At 37.1% G+C, this 24141-nt stretch overlaps 2 protein-coding genes and 1 pseudogene across 5 annotated transcripts in view; 1 reads left to right on the plus strand and 2 right to left on the minus strand.

Annotated features, from left to right (window-relative positions):
• SENP1 (SUMO specific peptidase 1) overlaps positions 1-23491 on the minus strand; it is a 49320-nt gene extending 25829 nt beyond the window's left edge. The window contains exons 1-7 of one of the 4 annotated variants that reach the window (XM_028123100.2): positions 23364-23491; positions 19054-19101; positions 17484-17614; positions 15664-15748; positions 14769-14810; positions 10228-10387; positions 5972-6143 (exon numbers count right to left, since the gene is read on the minus strand). In XM_028123100.2, the coding sequence (XP_027978901.1) occupies positions 5972-6143; positions 10228-10387; positions 14769-14810; positions 15664-15748; positions 17484-17614; positions 19054-19057 (594 nt within the window). In that variant the 5' untranslated portion in view covers positions 19058-19101; positions 23364-23491. The other 3 variants (XM_028123102.2, XM_028123101.2, XM_028123104.2) reach the window with 3 other exon arrangements.
• On the minus strand, positions 3930-4417 carry LOC148163741 (serine/threonine/tyrosine-interacting protein pseudogene; annotated as a pseudogene).
• PFKM (phosphofructokinase, muscle) overlaps positions 22544-24141 on the plus strand; it is a 47288-nt gene continuing 45690 nt past the window's right edge. Inside the window, exon 1 of the mRNA XM_028123099.2 lies at positions 22544-22748. The gene's annotated coding sequence lies outside the window, so the exon portion shown is untranslated. The remainder of the gene's footprint in view (positions 22749-24141) is intronic.

A 24141-nucleotide genomic window follows, 5' to 3' on the forward strand; every position in this document is an offset into this window, starting at 1 on the left:
ACCCTAGGAGTCCTGACATCTACTAGAAAAACCACAAGAAAGTAACCAGAATAGTCAAAATCAGAGTGGGATACCTTGGTGTTTTCTATCTACTCTATCTAGAGTAGAAATACTCTATATTTTTAAGAGTATAAGTATTTTCCAGAGATGGTTTCCATCTCCAATATTTACTCTTCTTCCTAAGCCCCAGTACTGAATTCATTTATTAGCGTGAATACCTACTAAGCACCACTCACTAGAGATACTGCACTGAATAAAATTCCTTTCCTTATGGAGCTTACATTACCATTAAAGGGAATGGCAAACAAAACTAGTCAGATAGTATGAAAAAACTATAGATAAGGGAATAGAAAGTGATGGAGGGGAAAGAACAAAAACAGGTAAGACCCCTTTGAAAAGGTGATATTTCAAGAGAAACCTGTATCAGGGGAAGAGGTAAGTCACAGAAATTTATAAAAGACTATTCCAGGTAGAGGAATAGCAAATGCAAAGGCCCTGAGACAGGTATGTGCTTGATGTGTTCAAGGAAGTGAGGTCAGTGTGAATCAGAAGAGCAGTAAGAAATGAGGTCACTTGGCAGAGAACCAGTTTACATATGGACTTGTAACCACAGGAAAGCATCTATTCTATACTGACCTCCCGAAGCAGTGGGCTGCATTCATTAAACATGCCCTGGTACTTTAAAAAAAAAAAAAAAAAAAACTCTTATATACAGTTTAATACAACCACCCATCTTCACGAAATAATTTTAATACTTTGTGCCAGGGCTAGCAGCATCCTGCACTATGACATTTCAATATGTGCATAAGCATTTTATTCAATTATAATTATTAAAAGCAGAATGAGTTAAGCAACTATGCAAAGGCAAACAGACACTAAGTTTTTTCTTCTTGATCACTGTTTGCTACATAGTAAATTTCAGTCACATTGTCACTATAATGTTATTGATCTAACAAGATTCACCTTGAACTGTGAAGCATGACAACTCCTTATAAAAAGAGCTACCCTTAGATTTGAATAGATGAGCAATAAGGTAAAATTCGTTGAACATTTGGTAGAAAAATAGACCCAAGAGAAAAAACAAATTGCAATTTTCTATATGAAGAAAATAAACTCCATTATTTTATCCCTTACACATTAATACTGTATTTAAGATGAGAGCAGTCCTTTTCCCTAGTGTCTGTGAAGAGACAGTCTACAGTATTGGGCAGGCACTTCAGTGACAGCATAGGAGTAATAATGGTTAGCAGGTATACATTAATATCAATTACCAAATCTGTAGGTTTTGGCTATTGTACTGCAGAGGACATGAGTATCTGCGACACAAATTTAAAAACTATAACTACAACAAATGCCTTTTTATTAAAAACTAAATTTGTTATTATAAAGGTTCTTTAAGTAGACAGTCTGAGGAATGAAGCTTCATTACAGATTATTAGATTGTAAGAGATTGCCAGCCAACTCCATAGTGATCTACATACAGGAAAGCCGTGTTATCTGGCACTTTAATGACTGAAATTTTTGAACACCCACCAATGTAAATTTTTTTTTAAAGATTTTATTTATTTATTTGTCAGAGAGAAAGAGAGACAGAGGGAGCACAAGTATGAGCAGGGGGAGGGGGCAGAGGGAGAAGCAGACTCCCCGCTGAGCAGGGAGCCCTGGGATCATGACCCGAGCCAAAGGCATACATTTAACTGACTGAGCCACCCAGGTGTAACCCCACCAATGTAAATTTTGACCCCACTTTCCCACTACACCAAATAACCTAATTCATAACCCACAATACAATGGGGTTAACAGTATGTTGTTTTCAGGAGTGGTAAAATGGAGGGAGTGAAGGCAAATCAGAAGAGTAATACCACCTGGATCATGGAAATTCACTCTTAATTAACCAATCATTTTAAGTTCATTTCCACTGTCCTACCAAACTAGATTTTAAAAAGCTTTGGCTGCATTATCACATCATAGGGAGGAAAATAAAGCAGAGAAATTGGTTTAAGAGGTTACTCTGCATACCAAGGGAATGTAAAGAAATATCCCCATCACATGAAGACTTCAGAAGCACACTGAGAACAGTGACATAGAAAGGATCTTTGCTTGTGGTACCCTACAGACTTCAACCGTAAAAAGTTAAAAACACCTCTCTCCTCCCTCACATCACACAGCAAAATGGTTTCTTAGAATAAATTTTTTTTTTTTTAAAGATTTTATTTATTTATTTGACAGAGAGATAGACAGAAGAACACAAGCAGAGGGAATGGCAGAGGGAGAGGGAGAAGCAGGCTCTGCACTGAGCAGGGAGCCTGATGCGGGACTCGATCCTAGGACCCTGGGATCATGACCTGAGCCGAAGGCAGACGCTTAACCATCTGAGCCACCCAGGCGCCCTCTTAGAATAAATTTTTATACTTCTAAATAAAACATGAAGAACCAAGGTGCTATTAACTGACTCAGCTAAAGTAAATTATGACAAATCTAGATTAATTCAATGTAAAGAACTGATTTTTAAAAATCAATTAAACACACATAGGTCACCCACAGATATTTTCCCTAGCTTTTCAAAGAAAAGCCTCTAAGCCTGAACAACCTCACAGTCATTAGACACCATAAAATGAACAGGAATAGATATTCTGTATTCTAAATAATTATCTGAGGTCTCTTGAAGCCTCATACTTTCAGTTTCAACTAACTTATAGTCTAAAAAAAGAAATTATAGAAAAAAGGTTAAGAACTTTTCACTGTTCTACACAGTAATTTAAAGGTCACAAGAATTTATCTTCTATTTTAGGCAAAGAAAAGATAGTCCCGGCAACTCTCAAAAGAACATACATAACATTTGGCTTTACCAAAAGAAAATGCAAAAAGGTAAGTCACTTCAAACTTCAAACACAATTCTTTTTTGGAGCATCTGGTACTATAAAGTAAAAGAAAACATCTTTCTCTGTACATTACTTATTAAACTGTTCCTACCGAGTAAGCAAATTAAGAAATTAAGAGGAAAGGAAATAATAATTGGATAATATGTTAAAGTAAAAGAAATTGACTGATGTTACGTTTTAAACATAATAAAGCACCAAGGAAAGTTTTAAAACAGTATAAAGATATATAAGGTGCTGAATTCTATTTTTTAAAAATAGATTTAAAAAATAGATTTTTTGGCAGATTCCTGCATTTAGATGCTTCTGTTAAGAGTCTCCATCATAAAACTGAACTGTAAAATTATAAAAATTTAACAGAGAACACAAAATAAATCTTAGAAAACTAGTAAAATCTTTTGTAAATTATTCAAATAACTTCATAAATCTCCCAACTTTGATTCTGTTTAAAATTTATATTATATAAATAAATTTCAACTATCAAAAGTACATAATTCAACAACTTTAAGTCCAAAATTCTTGGTTGTAACAAAATTGTAAAGTCTGTTTTGTTTTTAAAGAATAAAACCACCAGTGTCATCTACTAAGAAAGTCCAACATCCTAAAATGTTGCTCAATATGTTGCAGAGAAGCATGCCTGGAAGCAACATATAAGCGAAAAGAAATAGTTTTTACCGTTTTACATTTTTAAAATCCCTAGTATTTTCTCTTTCCCAAACAGAAATCCACATCCTCCAAACAGTGTTGGAGATACTGTCCAACATGGTAGCCACTTAGCAACATGTCCAACATGACAGCCAACAGAGTATGTGGCTAATGAGTACTTGAAATGTGGCTAATGTGACTGAGAAACTAAATTTTTTATTTTAACTGAATTAATTTAAGTAGCACATATGACTAGTGGTTACCCTATTTGACAGTACAGTTCTTTAATGATATCCTTGAATCAGCCATCAGCCAAGTGGTGGACTGGTCACCCCTTACGTATTTCCAAATTCTTCTTTATGTATTCTTTTTAAACTCCTGTTGTAAGACTGAACAGTGCAGTGGTCACATCATGTTAATTTTATAGATGGCTTTAGATTCCTGAAGGTGATAAATCCAGCAGTAAAATTAATACATAATTTTCCTTCTTTAACATAAGCAACTGTATCTCCCTTGGAGATCCCAATATTTCCATGGATAATAACTTTCCCTCCACTTTGTAAGCTCCTACCAGTAAATTCTTTATTCCCAGGGGGAAAAAGTATTATATTTTAATCTAGATTATCCATACTATCCAAGACTAAATATCTAAATAATCTGTTGATACTTTGATTTAATAAAGTTTGGTCCAATATTTTGTCTTACTTTTATTATATGGGTGATTCCATATTTCTATACTACAAGTGAGTCGCTTCTCATAGCGGAATATAGACCTAAAAACAACTGATTGATGCAAAATTTTCTGCATCTCTTGTTGCGTGGGATAGGTTAAATCCTTGGCCATCTTTTTGGCACTGCAGAAGGAAGGGGAACTCCAGCTTCATGTCCTACATGGGCCAGCCCATGGCGTGGAGGGTTGAAAATAAGCCAGCTGGCCCAAGTCCTCAGACGGAGGTATAAGTGAAAGGAGGAGGGGCTGAGTGGTCCAAAGGACTGTTTGGCTAGTGGGTGAATGGCGGGCTTACAATGAACACAGATAATCTTAAAGATCCCGGAGATCTCAGCGGCAGCCATGTGAGGCAGGGGAGGGTTGGGAGGCCAATATCCAGCCACCATGCTGCTGCTGTCTCCTTCCCCACAAGTCTCACTGGACCCCACAGGCTGCCTAGGTTCCAGCAGAAGCAACCCCAGTAATCTAAAAATATTATTTATGTAATAACCAATACATACATGGTACTAAATTCAGTAGTGCAAAAGTAAAAGATAAATCTCACTTTTATAACTGTTGCTCAGCTCTCATCACCAAAGCCAACTGCTGCCAGTTTCTCGTCTACCCTTTCTCTACTAAATATGACGTACTACTGCCGTCACCCTCTGCTTAAAATATTTTGGATTCAGTACAAACATAAAACCAAACAGAATGTATAGCATTTTTACTAACCATGTCACAAATTTTGCCACTTAAAAGATCTTCATTACCAAATTATCTAATTATTTAGCACAAAATGCTGTATTCTTGACTCCCCAGTCTGTAAGCTCCAATGGGCTGGAACCACACCACTGTGTTGTATAACAGGATGCATACCAGACTAGACTCCAGAAGAGCTGGGTTGTAGGCTGGCCATGTACTAGCTGTGTGACCTCCGACCTTCACTCTCCTAATATGTATAAAATGTGGATATTACCTCATCTCACCTATTTCACAGGATTAAAATGATTCAACATAATAATACATGTGGAAAGCATACTGGAAACTCTATATGCTACATAAATGTAAGGTATTGTTATTTATTTGTATCCTCATAGCAAGCAGTCCAAGGCTGACTAGATGCATAACAAATATTTGACAGGTACAAGCCCATTCTCTACCACATAAATTATATGCCATATTATATTTACAGAATTGATTTTTTTGCTTTAGGTTTACTGAATGCATATAACAACCAAAGTGTCAACAAAACATCTTTCTTTTAGGGAATATCTATGATCTCAAAGATCTTCTTACTCATAATGAAGGGACATAAATTATTTAGCTGGCTTCTTGATTTTCTTTTTATACTGAGGGAAAATTGTCCTAATAAGAAATAAGGGCACGTATTTTATCAAATCCAGCAAGGTTAACAGTTTTGCCACAAGAAATTCCAGTTGAGGAAGGGTCCAAAAAAAAGAGAACAGAGGTAGTTTGATGTATGAGAAGTCATTTAGAAAATAGTGAAAATTAAGTCTGCTGCTCCACAAGAATAGAAAACAGTAAGAGAAATGAAGTCCTACTAAAATCTCTCTTTAATTTCTTTAGCACAGATGATGGCACTCAAAAAAGTAAGAAAGAAAAAGCACATAAAGGATTAAATGGAATGGTTAATAAACATCGAAATCAGAGGGAACAAATGGCTAAGTACAGGGAAAGATTCTAACCTTTAGCAGCCTTTGTTGCAGGTTTTCCTTACCTCTTCTGCTGTACTAACATGTCGCCTCTGAGTTTTCTTGGGGCTCAAAAGGTTTCGACGACATGAACCACTCCAAGACGGACTTGGAACAGGCTTAATAGGAAAAGATTTTTCATATGCAGACACATGGCAGTGATGGTTTGACTTTCCCGTAAAAGTGTTTGATAATCCACTAAAAAAAAAACAAACAAACAAACAAAAAAAAACCCCAGAGTTTGTAAGAAAAGAACAGCAAGAAAATCGAACCTAGTGATTTTTACTTTCAGGAAATAACAAAAACCACCAAAGTGTCAACAAAACCAACACCAACAGGCAGAATGAGGGATGTACCATTTGAGGGAAATATATAAGAAATGATACATGGGTTGCTGCATCAGGTTCAGCCACTTAAGAAGTCCTAGATTGCCATACTATATAATTATCAAACATCCAAAATTGTATTTCTTAGCTTTATATTTCCTTTGGTCAGGAACCAAAGACCTGCGCAGTATGACAACAAGTACGTCAGGTTAGACTTCTTCAGAAAACCTGGGTTTGAGGGATCTAACATACACTTTCTATTTACTCGCTGCAGCCTCCTCCCATAAGTCCTTTGGAGGGAATTATTTTAAGATTCAGTATGCAAAGATGGATAAAGCTGAAGCCTCTCAATGGAGCTTTTACACTGAATTTTAAAATTTCCTAAAAAAACCAACAGATGGCTCCCTTCCTTCATTAAAAAACAACCAGAAGGCTTTCTCCTGGGCTACATCACTGTCAATTCTTCTGGCCTAACTACCTCCTCTGAAGGAGAATTTTGTTTTGTTTCTTTAAACTATTTGTGCACCCCAAATAATAGAAAAAAACTGGCAGGAAAAATACTTTTGTGAACTTAAAACCAAGTCTTATCTCTAAGACTAGATTAATAATTTAAAGTTCTTTCTATTTTTCTGTGTGGTCTTTTTTATCTGTTACTGCCCAGCAAGTTATGAGCTACCTGCTCTCAGCATACTGAATTTTCTCTCTCTCTCTCTCTTTTTTTTTTTCCTAAGGATGCAGAATAGAGATACACAACCAACTAAGTTGAATTCAATGAAATCAACTCTTTAAATCAGTACATTTGGTCTGGATCCAAATGAAATCAGACTAGGTGTAAAGAAAATAAAAAAGCTCTTACATACTCTCTCAAGGGGGAAAAAAAGAGAGAAAGAGACAAGTCAAGAAACAGACTCTTAATTACACAGAACAAACTAATGGTTACCAGAGAGGAGGTAGAGGTGGGAGAGACAGGTGAAACAGGTGATGGGGATTAAGAAGTGCACTTGTAATGAGCACCGGGGTAGATGTGTGGAAGTGCTGAATCACTATATTGTACACCTAAAACTAATATAACACTGTAAGTTAACTGGAATTAAAATGCAAACAAAAAAAAAATCACTTACATGCTCTCTAACTCTTCAAATTACAATGGTTTCTATGTGTGTTAGAGTGGGGAAAGAAACAAGGAGTCAGAATTTCAGGAACAGGCTTATTTCCTTAGGATGGGTGGATGCTGCTACAAAAAGAAGGCAAGGGCAGTATAATTTGTCTGGTGAAGATATAATGAATTCCCCACAATGCCTTTTTGTACTGATGCTGCCTAGAGTGTGTGTGTGTTTAATGCAAAAGACTTTCTTCTAAACAAAAAACAGTGGGAGGGCATCTTGCAATGCCAGAAAGCAAGGATGCTACCTACAATTAAAGAGGTTGGGCCAGACACAGCAGTGAGCTTGAAGGAGACCCGGTAGCCAAAACTGTGAGAATGTGAACATTAAAAGAATAATGACTGTAGTGGACTGAAACACACTGAATCTGGAATAACACTAAAAAAGAATAGAAAAAGTCATCTGAACCACATGAAGTGGCTATTAAAAAACAAAAACAAATCCACTTTGAATACTGGTAATGAAAAAGAAAGATCTAATCCTATCCCCTGCCTTCCCAGTAGGAGATGTATTTCAGGGTAACCATACAACCTTACCTAATGAGGAAAAAAAAATCCCCTTCATAGCAGAATGACATTAAGTATAGAAGAAATAGTAACATTGGAAAAGTACTATTTCATTAACTCTAATAAAACTATTCTATTATCAGGTCAAAGAAGGATAAAAGGCACAAACTTCAAGGATAAAATAAGTCCTGGGGACGTAATGTACAACATGGTGACTATAACTAATAATACCATATTGCATATTCATAACACTATATTGCATAATACTATATGCATATAATACTATATTGCATATTAAATATTGCATATTTATTGCATATATAAGTTGTTAAGAGAGTTGGTCTTAAAAGTTCTCATCACAAGAAAAAACTATTTTGTAACTATGTATGCCGATAGATGTGAACTAGACTGTGATCATTTTGTAATACGTACAAATATTGAATCATCATGTTATATACCTGAAACTAATAAAATGTTGTATGCCAATTTCACCTCAATTTTTAAAAAAAATTATCAGGTAAGGATTATCAATTGATATGAGTAACTATTAGGCTGATGTGAAATTGGTCGTTGATATAATGCCAAAGTATCATCATTCAGATTACATTCTAGTCATGACAAGGGGGAGAAAACTAACTGCACAAAAGGACCAGATTATTATCTCTCTAATCCAGAGGTCAATCCAGTATCACTAATGAGGAGAACCAGATTTGTAGGTTTTTAATGTGATATAACATAGCACCAGCTTTTATTCAAGACAAAAATCTAGTTTACAAAAACTACAGAGGATAGATGACAAAATAATACTATGAGGAAGAAACCTGTCAAGTCCAAAAGGTGGAACATCATGAAGAAAAAGTCATGTCATAAGGAAAAAGGGCTGTTCTAGACTGTAAGAGACTTAAGGGCAATAACCACCCAGAAAATTCATGTAAATGCAGAGAAAACTATCTGAAAAGATATGCACTAGGATATTACAGAGGTGATCTCTCATTGGTGGAAACAATGATGTTTTTACCTATCTGTATTTTCTGAATCTTTACAAAGCACATGTATTTGTTTCTATAATAATGTTATTTTAAAAAAATAACAGTATGGCCTTATCGAGTAAAAAAAGCAACTTGCCAAATAATACATATAGAAAATCTTTAATGAAGACAAAATAGCATTATACATTTCATAGTATACATAGCATATATCTCATGCTACATAGGAGTAAAAAAACAAAAAAAAACAAAAACAAAAAAAAAACACCCAAGCATAGGGGAACGGTTTGGAAGGAAACACACCAAAGGGAGGGCAATAAGATTGTGAGGAATGGTCAAGGATCTTTAGTTTTATTGGCAACGTTTTAATTTTTACAATGTGAATGCATTAATGAATTCTTATGTAATCTAAAAATATGTTAAGAAGTGGGGAAGACCCCTGAGAGTACTGACACATGTTTCCAGAGTCCATGTGCTAATAATCATAAAATAAAAGCTATCTCATTGGTTTCTATCAACACCAGAAAGCTTAGCCTTGCCTAAGCAGGAAATTAAATGATCTGACATTCCTAAAATCCATCACCAGAGTAAAATTTAAGAAGTCATAAATAATATTTAAAAAATATATATTTTACAAATAAAGTTCCTGAGGGAAAAGTTTCTAAGCCAAACCTCATCTGTCTTTAATGATCAGTATAAGCTTGGTGAGGGCATAGGGAGCACTTATGAAATTGGGCTAAAAAGGAAAAAGAAAACAGTTACAAAGAATTCATAACTCTATTTTCTAAGAGAGGTAGTTTAAATCTAGTTGACTAAGGCCATGAAGTGCAGAACTTCGTTGGTTTAAGCCAGGTCTCTGCTCATGTGAGAGCCTATAAGATGTACTGATTTCTTTGCTACTGAAGTTGTAGAAATTTGAGATTCATAACAGCCATATTAATCCCAAAATACTCATATGCACCAAGATTTCCCTCAAAACTCTCCTCTAATGAGAAACTGGCTGTCACCAAAATTCAGCACCAAGTAAATTAAAAGTTGAAGGTTTAAAATGGATTTGTCCATATTTTCACAGTTTAAAATTCAGAAACAATGTTACTCCTTTAAAATGCCAATGTCAAGTTGCTCTCCACAAGGGTGGAGAACCCTTTCTGCCCAAGGGTTCTGTCCCCATGCTTTAATAAAACCACCTTTTTGCACCCCAAAAATAAATAAAATACAATGCTAATGTCAACAACTATCTCATGGCCATTTTCTCTTATATCAGAGGAAAGGCTTGTGAACTAGGAGGCCAGAATACCTACCTTGAGGTCTTTCGGGTTTCGAGGTAAAGACTTCGGCTGTTTCTTGATTTTTGTAAAGTTGAACCTGATGCTGGAGTGGAATTTCTCCACTGGCCATTTGCACTCTGGCCAAAGGTTCTTAAATCTCCTGAGCCAAGAAAACTGTCTGAGGAAGGGTTGTCTAAAAGAATAAAAGTTTGAATAATTAGACAAACACCTACAGTAGTAGTTTTCCGTATGACTGCAACCATGTCCAACATTGTATTCCAAAGTAATGTGGTAAAGCACCATGTCTCTCATGGAAGAAAGATCCCAGTCTCAACTGCCAGTAAAGTCTGCAGTAAGGGAACTTCTACAAACTATAATTGATTCAGCCATACTAACCTGAAAATTGATGAAGGAGCTGAATCCTGCCACAGCCATGTGCCTTATCTGCATCAATGTGACTCCGTGGTGTCCACCAAAAGTCAACATTTTACCCCAACTATATCTTGCAAGCACTCCCAGGCCTGGGCCTGAAAGAAGGTAGGCCAGACCAGTAAGAAAGCAGGTGGAGGGCCAAGGAGAATTGTAATTCAAATGAACAACAGTTATTGCTTAATAAGCAGCTGGTGTCACTTTCTTATTTTTAATTACCATGTTCACGACTCAGGGGCTCTCTCTAAGAGCAGAGATAACCTCATTGCTGCTTATTCTGGCTGGCTTATGGCAGGAATGACCCATCGTATGCATCTGGTTCTGGTATGATAACCTTCGGTCACTTTATGTCATAATCATCAGACATATCAATACTCCCTCCGATGCTTGTTACTGCAATCAGACTAAGTGAGGATTATTTATTATTTGAATCTCCTGACTTGTGGCTTACAAACTAGGGTAAGAAAAGTCTCTTGAAATTTCAGCTAGGAATAGAACAATTTTTTTCCTTTTTTTTTTTTAAGTAGGCTCCACACCCAGCGAGGAGCCCAACGCAGGGCTCGAACTCACGAGCCTGAGATCAAGACCTGAGCCGAGATCAAGTATTGGATGCTCAAACAACTGAGTCACCCAGGTGCCCCAGGAATAGAATAATTTCTAAATCCACCTCTCCCTATCAGCAGGATCAAACAATTTAAAACAGCACCTTCAAAATAACTTCAGATGTCAGGTTATGGAACTCTGAGGAGCACCAGTGAAAAAATGAGAATGATAATTCTCTATTTCCTGAATTTCTGCCTAATGCTAGCATCATTTTGAAGATCCTCTTTCATAGCATATCACTATAGAACTCTGCACAATATTATGTTATTTAAAATATTTAATGTGGCTTTTGATACTGTATCCAAAAAATAGGGTAGCTGACAAAAATAAGTTTTGTACTGTGGGGTTTTTTTGTTTGTTTTTTGTGAGTTTTTTGATCAAGATTATCAGGATTTAGGATAAATAAGACAGGAAAAAAAAGCAGCATTCGGGGTGGTATTAGTACCAGTTGATTCACCACTGAATGAACCTACTCTAATAATTAAATTTACTCTCAAAATTAATTATAACCTTGTACCTTTGCAATCAGTATCTATGCTTAGCATCTATTACTATTACTACTTTAAGGAGAGAAACGTAAGGCTAATAAAAAAAAAATAAGCAGCATTAAAGGACCAGAACATTTTAACCTTTAAATGCAAAGTAGTAACAGTAGAAATCTGTCTCTTACGCTTCTTTGCTAAAATATGATTAGGGAACGATCTAACTAGAGATGTCTACTTGAGGAATGTCTACCAAAAATGCAAAATTACCCTGATAAGTGTGAAATTTGAGACCAAGGATAAGCCAAAGTAGCCTCCTCAAGGGCATTTCACAAAGGCTTCAGCTTTTAAATGCAAGGGAAAAGCACAGGATCAGGCAGTCTGTTTAACCAGAACAAGGTGGTCCCATCCCCACTCAACGAAAGCAATCAGTAGTCTTCTATTGCTGATGTAATCAAGCAGAGCTAGAGAGGGACCCACATGGGGCTGCAGACACTCTTTTTAGTGATGGTTTAACCTGGTATTCTGTCATCATTAAGAAATCAGATTGCAAACACCACAAATAAGATAACTTACTATGTGTACATACGCACACACAAAACTATAAGGAAATACACCAAAAGTTTAATTTTGGTTGTGTTCTGATAATAGAATGATGGGTATTTTCTACCTTTCTCTACAGATTTTCTACAAGGACAAGCAATACTTTTATGGACATAATGAAATAAACTTTATATTTTAAAAAAAGTATGTCAGGCAATCACTTACAATGAAAGTAACCATCATCAGTTGCTCCTGTTAACTTTCAGATTTAGTTATTGTAAATAGCAGGATGCTTTAAATCATCTACTAAATGCCAGTATGGCAACCTAATTTAACATATTTTCCAAAGATGAGATGTTGATAATGATTCTAAGCATGAGCAAAATAATTTCTTTTCATCTTAATCTACTTTTGTTTAGTGTTTAAAATGTTTTAATTTTCAATTGTGTTAATAAAAGCAAGAGGTCTTGAAGTCTGACCAGCAGTAAGTTATTAAAGTAAAAGAGTTGCATTTTCTCTGCCTTCTAAAAAAGATTTTTTTAAATAGTCTAATCTTAAGTGGATTAAGAAGCAGATTTTTAAAAAACTTGATACAGAGAGGCAGATGCAGTAAAGCAGTAAATGGTAAGCTCCAGACCCTAAAGTTTGGGGCTTTCCTGTGTTTGTTTTCACCTTGATGGAAAAGAGAATAGCAAGAGAGGAGACAAACACCAAGACAGAATGAGAAGACTAAGGAGGATAAACTGGAGACCCCATCTCACCTAATCAAGCAATGAAGCTTAAGGTGACTGACTTCAGAAATCAATGTGGGAATTATCAGAAAAAACATACAAAGGAGAGAGCAGAGACAAAATTCCGCGGGACTTAATTAAAATCAACTGGAATGGGTGTGGCAAAGGAACGAAGTTAAGAAAAATACACAGTAAAAAGTAGATTTAAATTGAAGACTTTAAGAAAAAAGTATTGAAACCCTTGGCCTTCACAGATTTAAAATTCTGATTGTCAGAGAGCAACCCTGGAGGATTGTGACATGCCATACATTTGTTTGGTCAGGGATGAGATGAAATTTGGTAGAGGCACAAATCTGAATCCTCTGCTTCAGGCTGTAATTTAGAGAATGAATCTAATAGCATCCCCATTTCAATATGGCTTTGTTATTCACTGTTGCTATTCGCTATTCATCATCATGTATACAGTAACTGTTATGAAGTAATTTTTTTCTCCCTAAAAAATAGCCTTCAAATGAGAGACAAAACTTCAGTGTAACATTCTGATATAGGGATCAACTTATGGTATGATGACAAACATAGGAAAAATGTACCTCTCAAGAGTCATGCAACTGAGTAGAAAGCCAAGAATCTGGTCAAATACCACCATAGTCAAGAACATTAAGATCTGAGATGATCTCGGATATATCCTTTATGAATATCAAAGGTGTAATGAAATTTAAAAGAAAAAAGGCTGCACATACAAATGTTTTTAAGTCATATTACTTACAATAGCTAAAAATAGTGAGTGTGAAGGAGACCTAAACTATAGAGAAAATAATGAAGCAAATGAAGGAATGGGACCATTATCCTAAATCATAGTCCCCTAGGTCGCACTGCACTCCTGAATTTAAAATTTTTGGAATTTTAGAAAGATAACCTGGTATATACTATGTAACACTTCAAGGTATAATTTGAAGCTGCACCCTGTAATCAAACATATTGATATATCTGCAGTGAAATATATAAATACTCATATTTACAGAAATAAATAGAAGAAAAAATATAAATAGCTTCATGTCAATTCATGTGGGTTTTGCCAAGGAATGAATTCAGGTCGGGTCAGTCTGGATGCCAAATGAATTATGAAAAGAATTTCTGGTTTTCAGAGCTTTTTGGATTTTGGAATTGCACATAAAGCATTGTGAATGTGCATATCAGTTCCATGGATTATTAGAAATCAACAGAAAAAGGTAGACACCAAGAATAACATGTAAACAGATGGAAAAGTAAAAATTAAAATATTGGGCTAAAAAAGATATGTATTGAATCAATGTGTATCATGTATGTACACATGGATAAGGCCACAGAGTTGAGTTGCTATGGTCAGCAGATTTTGAATATAATTTTCTATATATAATTGTTTATTATTAAAGCAATTAAACTAAAAGGAAATATTCTATCCAATGGTAAATCAACAATATGAAATTATAAGCAAACACAGCCTGAGTTCAAATGGAAATATTAATGATCTCATTTCATTATCCACTCAACTGTCCTTTCCCTAGGATTAATAATGAACTATCCAACTAGATGTCAGGCTCTCTGCTCATCAGAAAGGCCTTTCCAATAATAATGATGGCAGAGTTACTTTCTAAGCCAGTTAACGGATTTTCCTATACAAACTATGCACATACTTTGTGGAGGCCATTTCCCATACCACGAGAGGAAATTCAGAGCCCAGGGTAAAGTACCACCCACCTAAATGACATTTAAATATAATATAAATCTAAAAGATCATCATACTAACGTCTTTTTAGGGGACGAGATCTCATCTTGCTGACAAAGAATCCTGAGGAAGCCAAATAACAATAATTATTATTTGCATTTCATATTTATTACCCCAATTTATCCTTATAAAAATCCTATTAGGGCAGGTTCAACAGTATTACTAATATTCCCATATTTGTGGAAGGTAAGGAGACTGAAGCATTAGGAGTGATAAGACATGGGAAGGCACTATAACCTTCCTGGGTCGTACTGCCAGGAAGCTAATCAATAAAAACCTCTTAGCTTCCCCAAGACAGAGCCAGAAGATCACTGGAAGTCCTAACCTTAGGAAGGGGGCAGATGGAAAGTCGGGCAGGCCAGGGACTAGGAAGAGCCTAGAGAATGCTGACTTCTGCCATGGATCACAAGCTGACCAGGCAAGCCCTTGAATATGCAAGCATGGCTGTGGCAGGTGCTAGATAGAAACATGTAGTTAACATTTCCTGCCCTGATGGAGGGATAAGCTTGGGTAGAAATAATTTTTCAGGATTCATGGTTTCAAGCAGAATAGAAATAGGCTAACTCTGTGCTTTATATCAATCCAAAACAAATATCCTTTACATCATACACACAGATCTTAAAAAAAAAAAAAAGTCAAAACCAAAGCTGTACTGCTTTTCACAATGACATAATGAACAAGTAAGAAAACGGATCCCCAAAAAACTTTTCCATTAAATATAAGTGGTTGAGACTAGGTCAGTAAAGTATTATAGTAACCTCCCCTCCCCCCCACCCCACACACAGTGATGTTTTAGTGGAGGAAATACCATTTTGCTCTTGACAATGTTTTTGCTCTGGAGATGGTAAACATACACAATTTGCTAGGAAGAAATCTGAATGATACAAATGCTGTGACTCCAAGTAATATGTCATACCTGAATAATAATTTGGATTATAAGCTGCACTTCTTGTAGAACATGTATAAGATCGGTCCAAATTTCCTTCCCTGGAAGGTAAAATCTAAACAAAGCAAAAGATTTTTCTTAAATCGTATTTTTGACAATAAAATGGAATAAAAATCTATGTTCGGAAACATGTATCATTAAACAAGGTTATGACATATTTCAGAATTCAGTATAATTATATTTTTATATATTATAAAGAAACTACATACTAATAAGAAAGGAAAACGCATAGGCAATCTGATGACTGAGGCTTCAAGGGGAAAAATAGGCAAAGTATCTGTTATACAACTTAATTCAAAGGATACTCATTAAAAGGTAAATATGCACATAGTATATCCTGTTCTGAAAGCCAGTTGTATCATTTATCAAAGAGGGTGACAAATGAACCTGGTTTTGAATCTTTTGATAACTTCATACAGAAGCTCTTAATCAGGGGTGGGGCTGCACCCCAGTACCAACCTGGAAATGTGTGACTATACATTCAGTTTCCAAAAATGATTATTGGGGGCAGATGTTACACATATTTAGTGCCCAAGGGCCAAGAATGCTAAACATTCTGCTTTGCTTGGGAGAGATTCACACAGTAAAGAACTGTCTCATCCATATTAGTAATGGCTTTCCTACTGAGAAAGACTGCTTTATTAACAATGTTCCTCAAACTTTAATGTGGAAATAAACAAGCTGGAGGTTTTTTTTTCCTTTTTTTAAAAAATGTTTTAATTTCAGCATAGCTGACATACAACGTTACCTTGGTTTCAGGTGTACAACATAGTGATCCAACTTTTCTATATGTTATGCTATCCTCACCACAAATGTAGCTACCATCTGTCACGCTATATTCCCTATGCTGTGCCTTTTATTTCTGTGACTTATTCACTCCATAATTGGAAGCCTGTCCCTCCCACTCACCTTCACCCACTTTGCTCCACCTCCCATCCCCACAACCATCAGTTTGTTCTCTGTATTTACAGATCAAATTCTGTCATTTTGTTTTGTTTTTTAGATCCTACATATTAGTGAAATCGTATGGTATTTGTCTTTCAGTCTTATTTCACTTAGCATAATACTCGCTAGGTCTATGCATACTGTCACAAATCGCAAGATCTCATCCGTTTTTATGGCTGCATGACATGTGTATATGTATACCACATCTTCCTTACCCATTCTTCTATCAGTGGACGTTTAGGTTGCTTCCATGTTTTGGCTATTGTAAATAATGCTGCAATAAATATAAGGGTGCATATATCTTTTTGACTTAGTGTTTTCATTTTCTTTGGGTAAGTACCCAGGAGAAAAATTATTGGATCATGTGGTATTTCTATTTATCAGCTGGAAATTTTTAAAACTGTAGATTCTGAATCAGTAGGTCTGCGGTGAAGCCTGGGATTCTGCACTTCTAACAAACTCCCAGGGGATCCTGTTGACACTAGTCCTTTGAGAAATTACATTTTATAGCACAGGGAAATCTCAAAGCTTCTGTATATTTACATATTTCCCCACATTTAATGCTCAGCAGTTTTAAGACACTAGTTTAAAAGAACACTGACCTGTGCTTTGGTAATTGTAATACACACAGAAATAATAAGTTTTCTAACAGATATTGTTCTCAAAAAACTCATACACAGCCTAGTTCTTGTCTTAACTTTAATATATCAAAAATAATTCAAAACACCAGAAATACTGATTCTAAAAAGTTGATATATGTTTATCCTTTTGAGTGTGGCATTTAAATTACATCAGATGAAAACTTAAGCCAAACTAATTAACTAAGGGAAAAAAATTATTCCAACCTGATGGTCAGAAAATGAGAGCTGGTCCTCTGGAAAACCTGTTTGTGCCAGGAGATGGGTTTTGAATATGGAGTTGTGGTTCACTAAAGTTACTTCTCCAGCATCCATCCTCATCCTATCAGCAATATCATCTGGGGAAAGAATCCCAATTAATTCAGGTCACATAATTCTTCAATAACTACTTTCCTATGAACAAATCATTTCACCTAATAAAAATGATTCCCAAAGAACATCTCTATACTCAAATAAAACCTCTCGTTCCGAACTAACCATTAGCCAGAAATCTCAAAATGTCACTGTCAAAAAGAGGCCCACATGCAGAAATTGGCTCATTTGGAGTTGACTGAGATCATCTATCTACCAAATAGTTCAAAACTTGTGCAAGTATTAAAAAAAAGCTTAACTCAAAGTTTAAAAAAAAAATGAAATTTTCCCAAAAAAAAAAACTTTGAATGTTTCAACTGTAGAAAAAAATTTAACTATTAAAAAAAAAAGGGAAAGAAATTTCACCATTCGGAAACAAACACTGTTAACAACTGTTTATTTCCTTTGTCTAACTCAAAAAGGTGCTTTAAAAATTAATGTTCCCGAACTTTTTTCTGCAAAAAGTATCACTTATTTATCTGGCTCTTAACAGATATCAGCTCAATTACTGTGATGCTATGGCAGAACCTTACTTTATAACCACCTTTGATAGAGGACGTATCACCACCTTTGAGACCTTTGTTAGTATAAAAGAGCTAGAATAGTAACAGATCAGAGTGACGGAACTCAGTGACTTACAGTGACATCAACAATTAGAGAAAAAGTGAAACAAATGACCAGGGAAGAGAGAAGGTAGACTAAGCAACAGAAAAAAACTGAAGAGAAAAGACTAACGTGACTTAAAAAGGAGCACATGGAATGTTCTAAGATCTAACCGTATAAATAAATAGTTCAACCTATTCCTAACTGGCTATTAGTCCTGACCTTGTATTGATCCCCTTTATAGACATAAAGAACTATAAATAGTGGAAAATGTTGTAATCACAATTAATTCTCAATGCTACTAGCTAAACGAAATTTAAAATCTACCTTAATTAAATTATTTATCATACAGAAGTTAGTATAACACAGCAAGAAAGAATAAGGACCCTGGAACCAGGCTGCCTGAGTTTAAATTCTGGCTCTACCAGTTATAGTTGTTTCTTAACCTCTGTGCCTCAGTTTCCTTGTTGATATTAGGCACCTGTGTAAGGCAGTTGTAAAAAATTAAATGAATTAATATATTTTAAGTACTCAGAACAGGGCCTGGCACATAATAAATGTTTGCTAGTGTGTATCTGGCCTTTTCAATACAATGAATGAAAAATGCTTCCAAATGATGCTATAAACAATGTCTCAACCAAAAGAAAATTGTTTGGTATTACATTATTACATAATTAGGTTGAGATCTCCTTTAAGATTATCATTAAGCACAAAGATGGAAATACTGAAAATGTTAAAAAAAAAACACAACCATTCTTTCGATTCAACTGAACTAATCAGAGTAACTAAAAGGACTGAATTACTATTTCATAGTCAGACTTACCCATGTCAGGTCCTTTCACATCACTGACTTTAGCAAAGATACAAAGTCCTATAAAAGAAGACAGAAAACAGAAATGTTACATACTGAAACAGCTCCTTCATATAATTATAGAACAGGAAGCCACTCAAAGTGACATTTGCGTTCTTAGTAGAGAAAAATATAAGGTGGTAAGAAGAGATGACTTGATGGGAAGAGAAGAGAAACTAAAACTAGCTGAGGCAATTCCAAACATTTCTGAACCCTGAGCTATATTAAACAGCAATTATGAACTACCCACAGAATCACAGACTATTACAGCAAGAAGGTGGTAGTGCCAACCCTTTGGAGATTAATTTGCATATGGTCATAAAGTTAGTCAGTGACTGCACTGAAATTACAACCAAGAAATCCATTGCTCTATTACCTCATGGTAAACCATTTTATAAACAAGTGATAGATCTTATGGTGGTACCATTAGACTTCTCTTCCATCTGTTTTAATCAGTGGCCGAATACAGCTACTGACATTCTAAGAACAATCAAGAAATACTTCCCAGTTGTACTAAAGTACTTTCTCTCCCGTTACAAACCAAAGCCCCTTTGCCTACATGAAATTATTTTCTCCTCTGATGTATCTAATTTTCCCAGAAAAAGGAATTTAAAAGCCAAACTGCTTGGAACTAGGTTAATAAACATATCCTTGGCACACATGATTCTTGGCAGATCCAAGAGGAGACTAGGGATGGTAACAGTCACACTTACTATATTCATAATATTATGACCATATTTTTAAAAAGATTGAGCACTTCATCAACTTTAGTTTATAATCAACTTTAGCAATCCACTTTAGCAATATCAGGGCTTCAATCTACGAAGGAGACTGGATGATGCTATTAGGTACTCCTTATGGTTGCAATGAAGTGCACACACGAAGGAAGACTGCTTGAGCTTTTCTTGGCATACCTACAGACTAAGCAGAGTAATCATCTGATTACCCAGTCTTGCTGGGGAGGATTCCCAAATAACTTAAGCCTTATATTTAGGCTTTGAGTATGTTTCCAAATGCTCAACTTAACAAAAAGCTGCTATTTGGAAATTCTCCAGGTTATTCTTTCCCCTTCTTCCTTTTTAAATAAAGAAATTCCCTGGGTTCCACATTAAGGGAAAAAAATCCAATCTACCAATAACCTAGCAGTGGCTTTTTCACATTTCACTTTTTTAGGCTATTTCATTAAATGTCATCACTAGCCTTTTTTGTTGATTTAAGGAGAATGCCAATTTAAAAGCTTGGTGCCCAGTAGAACAATCCCATGTTGCTTCCTTTGCATTGCTAAGATATATGTAAAGTGGGAATCAAGAAATCAAAGAATTTTAGAGACTATGTCCAGAGAGGTTAAGTGACTTGCCTGAAATCACATAGATGGGGCAAAGGGAAGGTAAAAATCCGGGGTATCCTTAACTCCCAAGCAAATGTGCTTTCAACAAACACCACAAAACATGGTATCCTTTAACATATCTTCATTCAAAGATTCATACACTTTGGCAAGATAAAATTCATCTGTTGGGGATGGTCCTGGGGGATCCACAGTTTCATAATTTTAATAATTAAAGCCCCACATTTACATTTTAATACAAATACATTCAGCTTTTTCAGGTGCTTATGTTACTTTCTTTTTGCCATTTGCATTTACATTAGAAGTAGAGATATTTTACTCCAAGATTCAACATGAAATGCTGGATCTGGAAACTCTGATACCACCAAATTCTTGCAAGCCTAAGAAACTTTCCTTTTAAGAAAAGTATTCTAGGGTGCCTGGGTGGCTCAGATGGTGAAGCATCTGCCTTCGGCTCAGGTCATGATCCCAGGGTCCTGGGATCGAGGCCCGCATCGGGCTCCCTGCTCCTTGGGAGCCTGCTTCTCCCTCTGCCTCTCTCTCTCTCTCTGTCTCTCATGAGTAAATAAAATCTTAAAAAAAAAAGAAAGGAAAGAAAGAAGAAAGAAAAGAAAGAAAGAAAAAGAAAGAAAGAAAGAAAGAAAGAAAGAAAGAAAGAAAGAAAGAAAGAAAGAAAGAAAGAAAGAAAGAAAGAAAGAAAGAAAAGAAAAGAAAAGAAAAGTATTCTAGGGACGCCTGGGTGGCTCAGTTGGTAAGCAACTGCCTTCAGCTCAGGTCATGATCCTGGAGTCCAGGGACTGAATCCCCTAACAGGGCTCCCTGCTCAGCAGGGTGTCTGCTTCTCCCTCTCACCCTCCCCCCTCTCATGCACTCTCTCTCTCTCATTCTCTCTCTCTCAAATAAATAAAAATCTTTATTAAAAAAAGAAAGAGAAGTATTCCAATAACATTTCCTAGTTCACACTGGTCATCAATTTACTAAAAGAATATAAGGTGTTACAGGTATTCAGGTGAAGTCAAGTTAATAGCTGAACACAAAAGTAACAGATCTGAAAGAAAAAAAAAGATGGCAAAGTCTTGACAGTAACAGAATGTAACAAGTAGAACAAAACATGTATAAGCTTACATGCAAAGAGGTGGTTATAAAAGAGAATGTTTACAGTTACCATGAAGTTACTAGTAAGTATATACCAAGGAGAGGCAATTAGCTTTATCCAGGACCAAATGTTAGAATAATTTTTGATATGAGAAGGGTGTGGAAGTGATCGTGTGAATTCTCCTACTCTGAATTCAAATATATATATATATCATATATATGATACAGTTTGTAGTATATCATCATCTATTTGTTTTTGTTTCTCATACTTTTACATGTAATCTCTCCCAATAACACCTTAACACTCTCAACACCTTAAAACAGTAAGCATTCAACTTCTTTAGTACACATTTACTGTGCACCAATTACATACGAGGTACTAGGGATACAAAGATGAGTAACAACTGGTCCCTGCTGCTGAAACACTGTCTACTGGGGGAAACCAGATCCATCAACAGATACCTATAGCAAGAAATAAAGCTGGTGCATTGGCAGGCGGCGTGGGAGTCAGGTAAAGAAAAGGGAAAGACTTTCAAAGCATAGTCAAGAGTTACATCACCTTAGCCTGAAGTGGCAGAACCTGTTTTTTAATCCATTTGCTCGCTCCAGATTTAACTCATCAGACGGGTGACATGAAGACCAGGTTTGCAGTCGGGATAATTAATTGGAATCGGGCAAAAATGAAAGAGACTTCTCAAAATAAAAACGAAATGAGCCTTCCAAAATTGAGACTAAAGGGAAAACGGGATCTCTAAATTGGAAGAAGGTTGAGGGATCATGCTTACGAGATGCTTAAGGCTTCACTGCAACTCTAATTTCTAATTCAGTGTAATCTATCTTTCAACACGAGTGCTTAACACAAATTATCTCTACAAAGGATAAAGATTCAGGAGATGATGTGATCTACTCCATTCAGAATATCCAATTAGAACAAAGACCCTAAGTAAAATAGGTGGTAGCCTAGGTAAGGCTTTATATAAACTTCACAAGCATCACCACCACCCCAAGTAAGTATACCAAAGGTGAAGTGAAATGACCTTAATAAGGCTGACTTGAAAGTGATAAAGGAGTAAGTTATTGCCAACAAGATAGTGAACACACTGCAGAGGCACCGATAAACAGAATTCACCAAGCTCAAGAGAAGCCGGGCGTATATCCAGAGAGACCACGTTAGGGAGCAACCAAGAAAGAGACGGTTCAAGGGAATGACCAGGAGGCGATGAGCCAGGTAAGCAAACCGTGGCAGTTTAAGGGGATTTTCATAACCTGGGCAGAAGGGTCCAGCCGTTTCTCTCTGGTGGTGGCACTAGCGTTTTCACAGCTCAGGGAGATACCACAGAGTAAAAGAGTTGGAGAAATGTTTACGTGAGACGCAGAAGTAGTCGAGAAATACCATTCAGGTCTCAAGGAAGGCGGGAGGTGAAGCAGGTGTAACAGAAAGCTGAGCTTCCCGGTGAAAACAGCTTTCCCTTGAGAGAAGACCCTGCCCGGGCGGGAAAGCCCCGAAATCCCAACCGGCCTTTTCCCCACAAGTAGGGCTGGGCGCTGAGACGGGGCCCGTGGTAATGGCAGGGAGACGGCCTCTCCCCGGCCCAAGAGAAAGAGGCCTGAAGGACCGGCCTCGGGAAGCCTAACTAACGGCCGCCGGCCAGATCGCGGCCGGTGGAGAGCAGGGGGGAGGGGAGGTGGTCCCAGGGGGCGGGGCAGAGGCAAAAGCGCCGTCCCCACAGCCCTCCCCGCTTCCGCCCAGCCCAGCCCAGGCTGCTGGGCCCGGACCGGCACTGCCTCCCGGCCCAGGCTCCCTCCATCCTCACCCCTCCCCCAGCTTCCCGCCGCCACTCACCGAACCGGAACCGGCTGCTATGCGAAGGGGTTTCCGGCCGGGCGCGGAACGCAAAACCCGGGAACCGCCGCGAACCGGAACAGCCTCCACAACACCGGAAGAGCCGCCCGGTGGCTGCGGAGGCGGGGTGGGGTGGAGCGGGAGGTCAAAGAGCAGAGTTGAAGACCCGGGGAACGCCTGCGCAGTGTGGCCAGGCCTGAGAAGCCCGGGGACCATCTAAGGCTGAAGTCCTCATTTACCTGTTCCCCTTTCAGTTTGGGGTTTTTCTCGTTCCCGTTCTCGGATTACTGTTAGTGTACCGGTCGTCCTTCGCTTTTTTCTGTTCCCTCGATCCCCTTGCACGCCGTCTTCTGGTTCCGCTCGGCGATTTTTGCTTTCGCTCTGGTTTCCATGGCAGCTTTTCGCTGTGGCCCTCCCTCGACTGGCGGGAACTTGTGGCCACCTTGACACATCGAGCTCTGTTTCGTGTATTATTGAGAATCACGGAACATTGGTGCTTGTAGTGGTTGTGGGAAAGATTTTAGTCCTAACAGTTTCAGGGAAGTGAAGTCATTTCCCAAAGTTATAAAGTGCATGGCAGATCTGGGACTAGGAAACAGGTTTCTTAATTTGCAGTCCTGTATTCTTTCCATCACATCATGCTTGATTGGCCATTTGGGGAAAAAAAAAAGCATTTTAGGATGAGCTTAGGTTAGACTCCGGAAACATGTAGAACCTTCCAGAACTCTGGAGGAGTTTGAAACATGGGCAGAGGTGTGAGGAAAGCTATTGGGGCTCC

The sequence above is a fragment of the Eumetopias jubatus genome, unplaced genomic scaffold (genome assembly GCF_037043125.1).
Source record: "Eumetopias jubatus isolate StellerSeaLion01/CBP00866 unplaced genomic scaffold, mEumJub1_p1.0 scaffold_8, whole genome shotgun sequence".
NCBI lineage: Eukaryota > Metazoa > Chordata > Mammalia > Carnivora > Otariidae > Eumetopias > Eumetopias jubatus.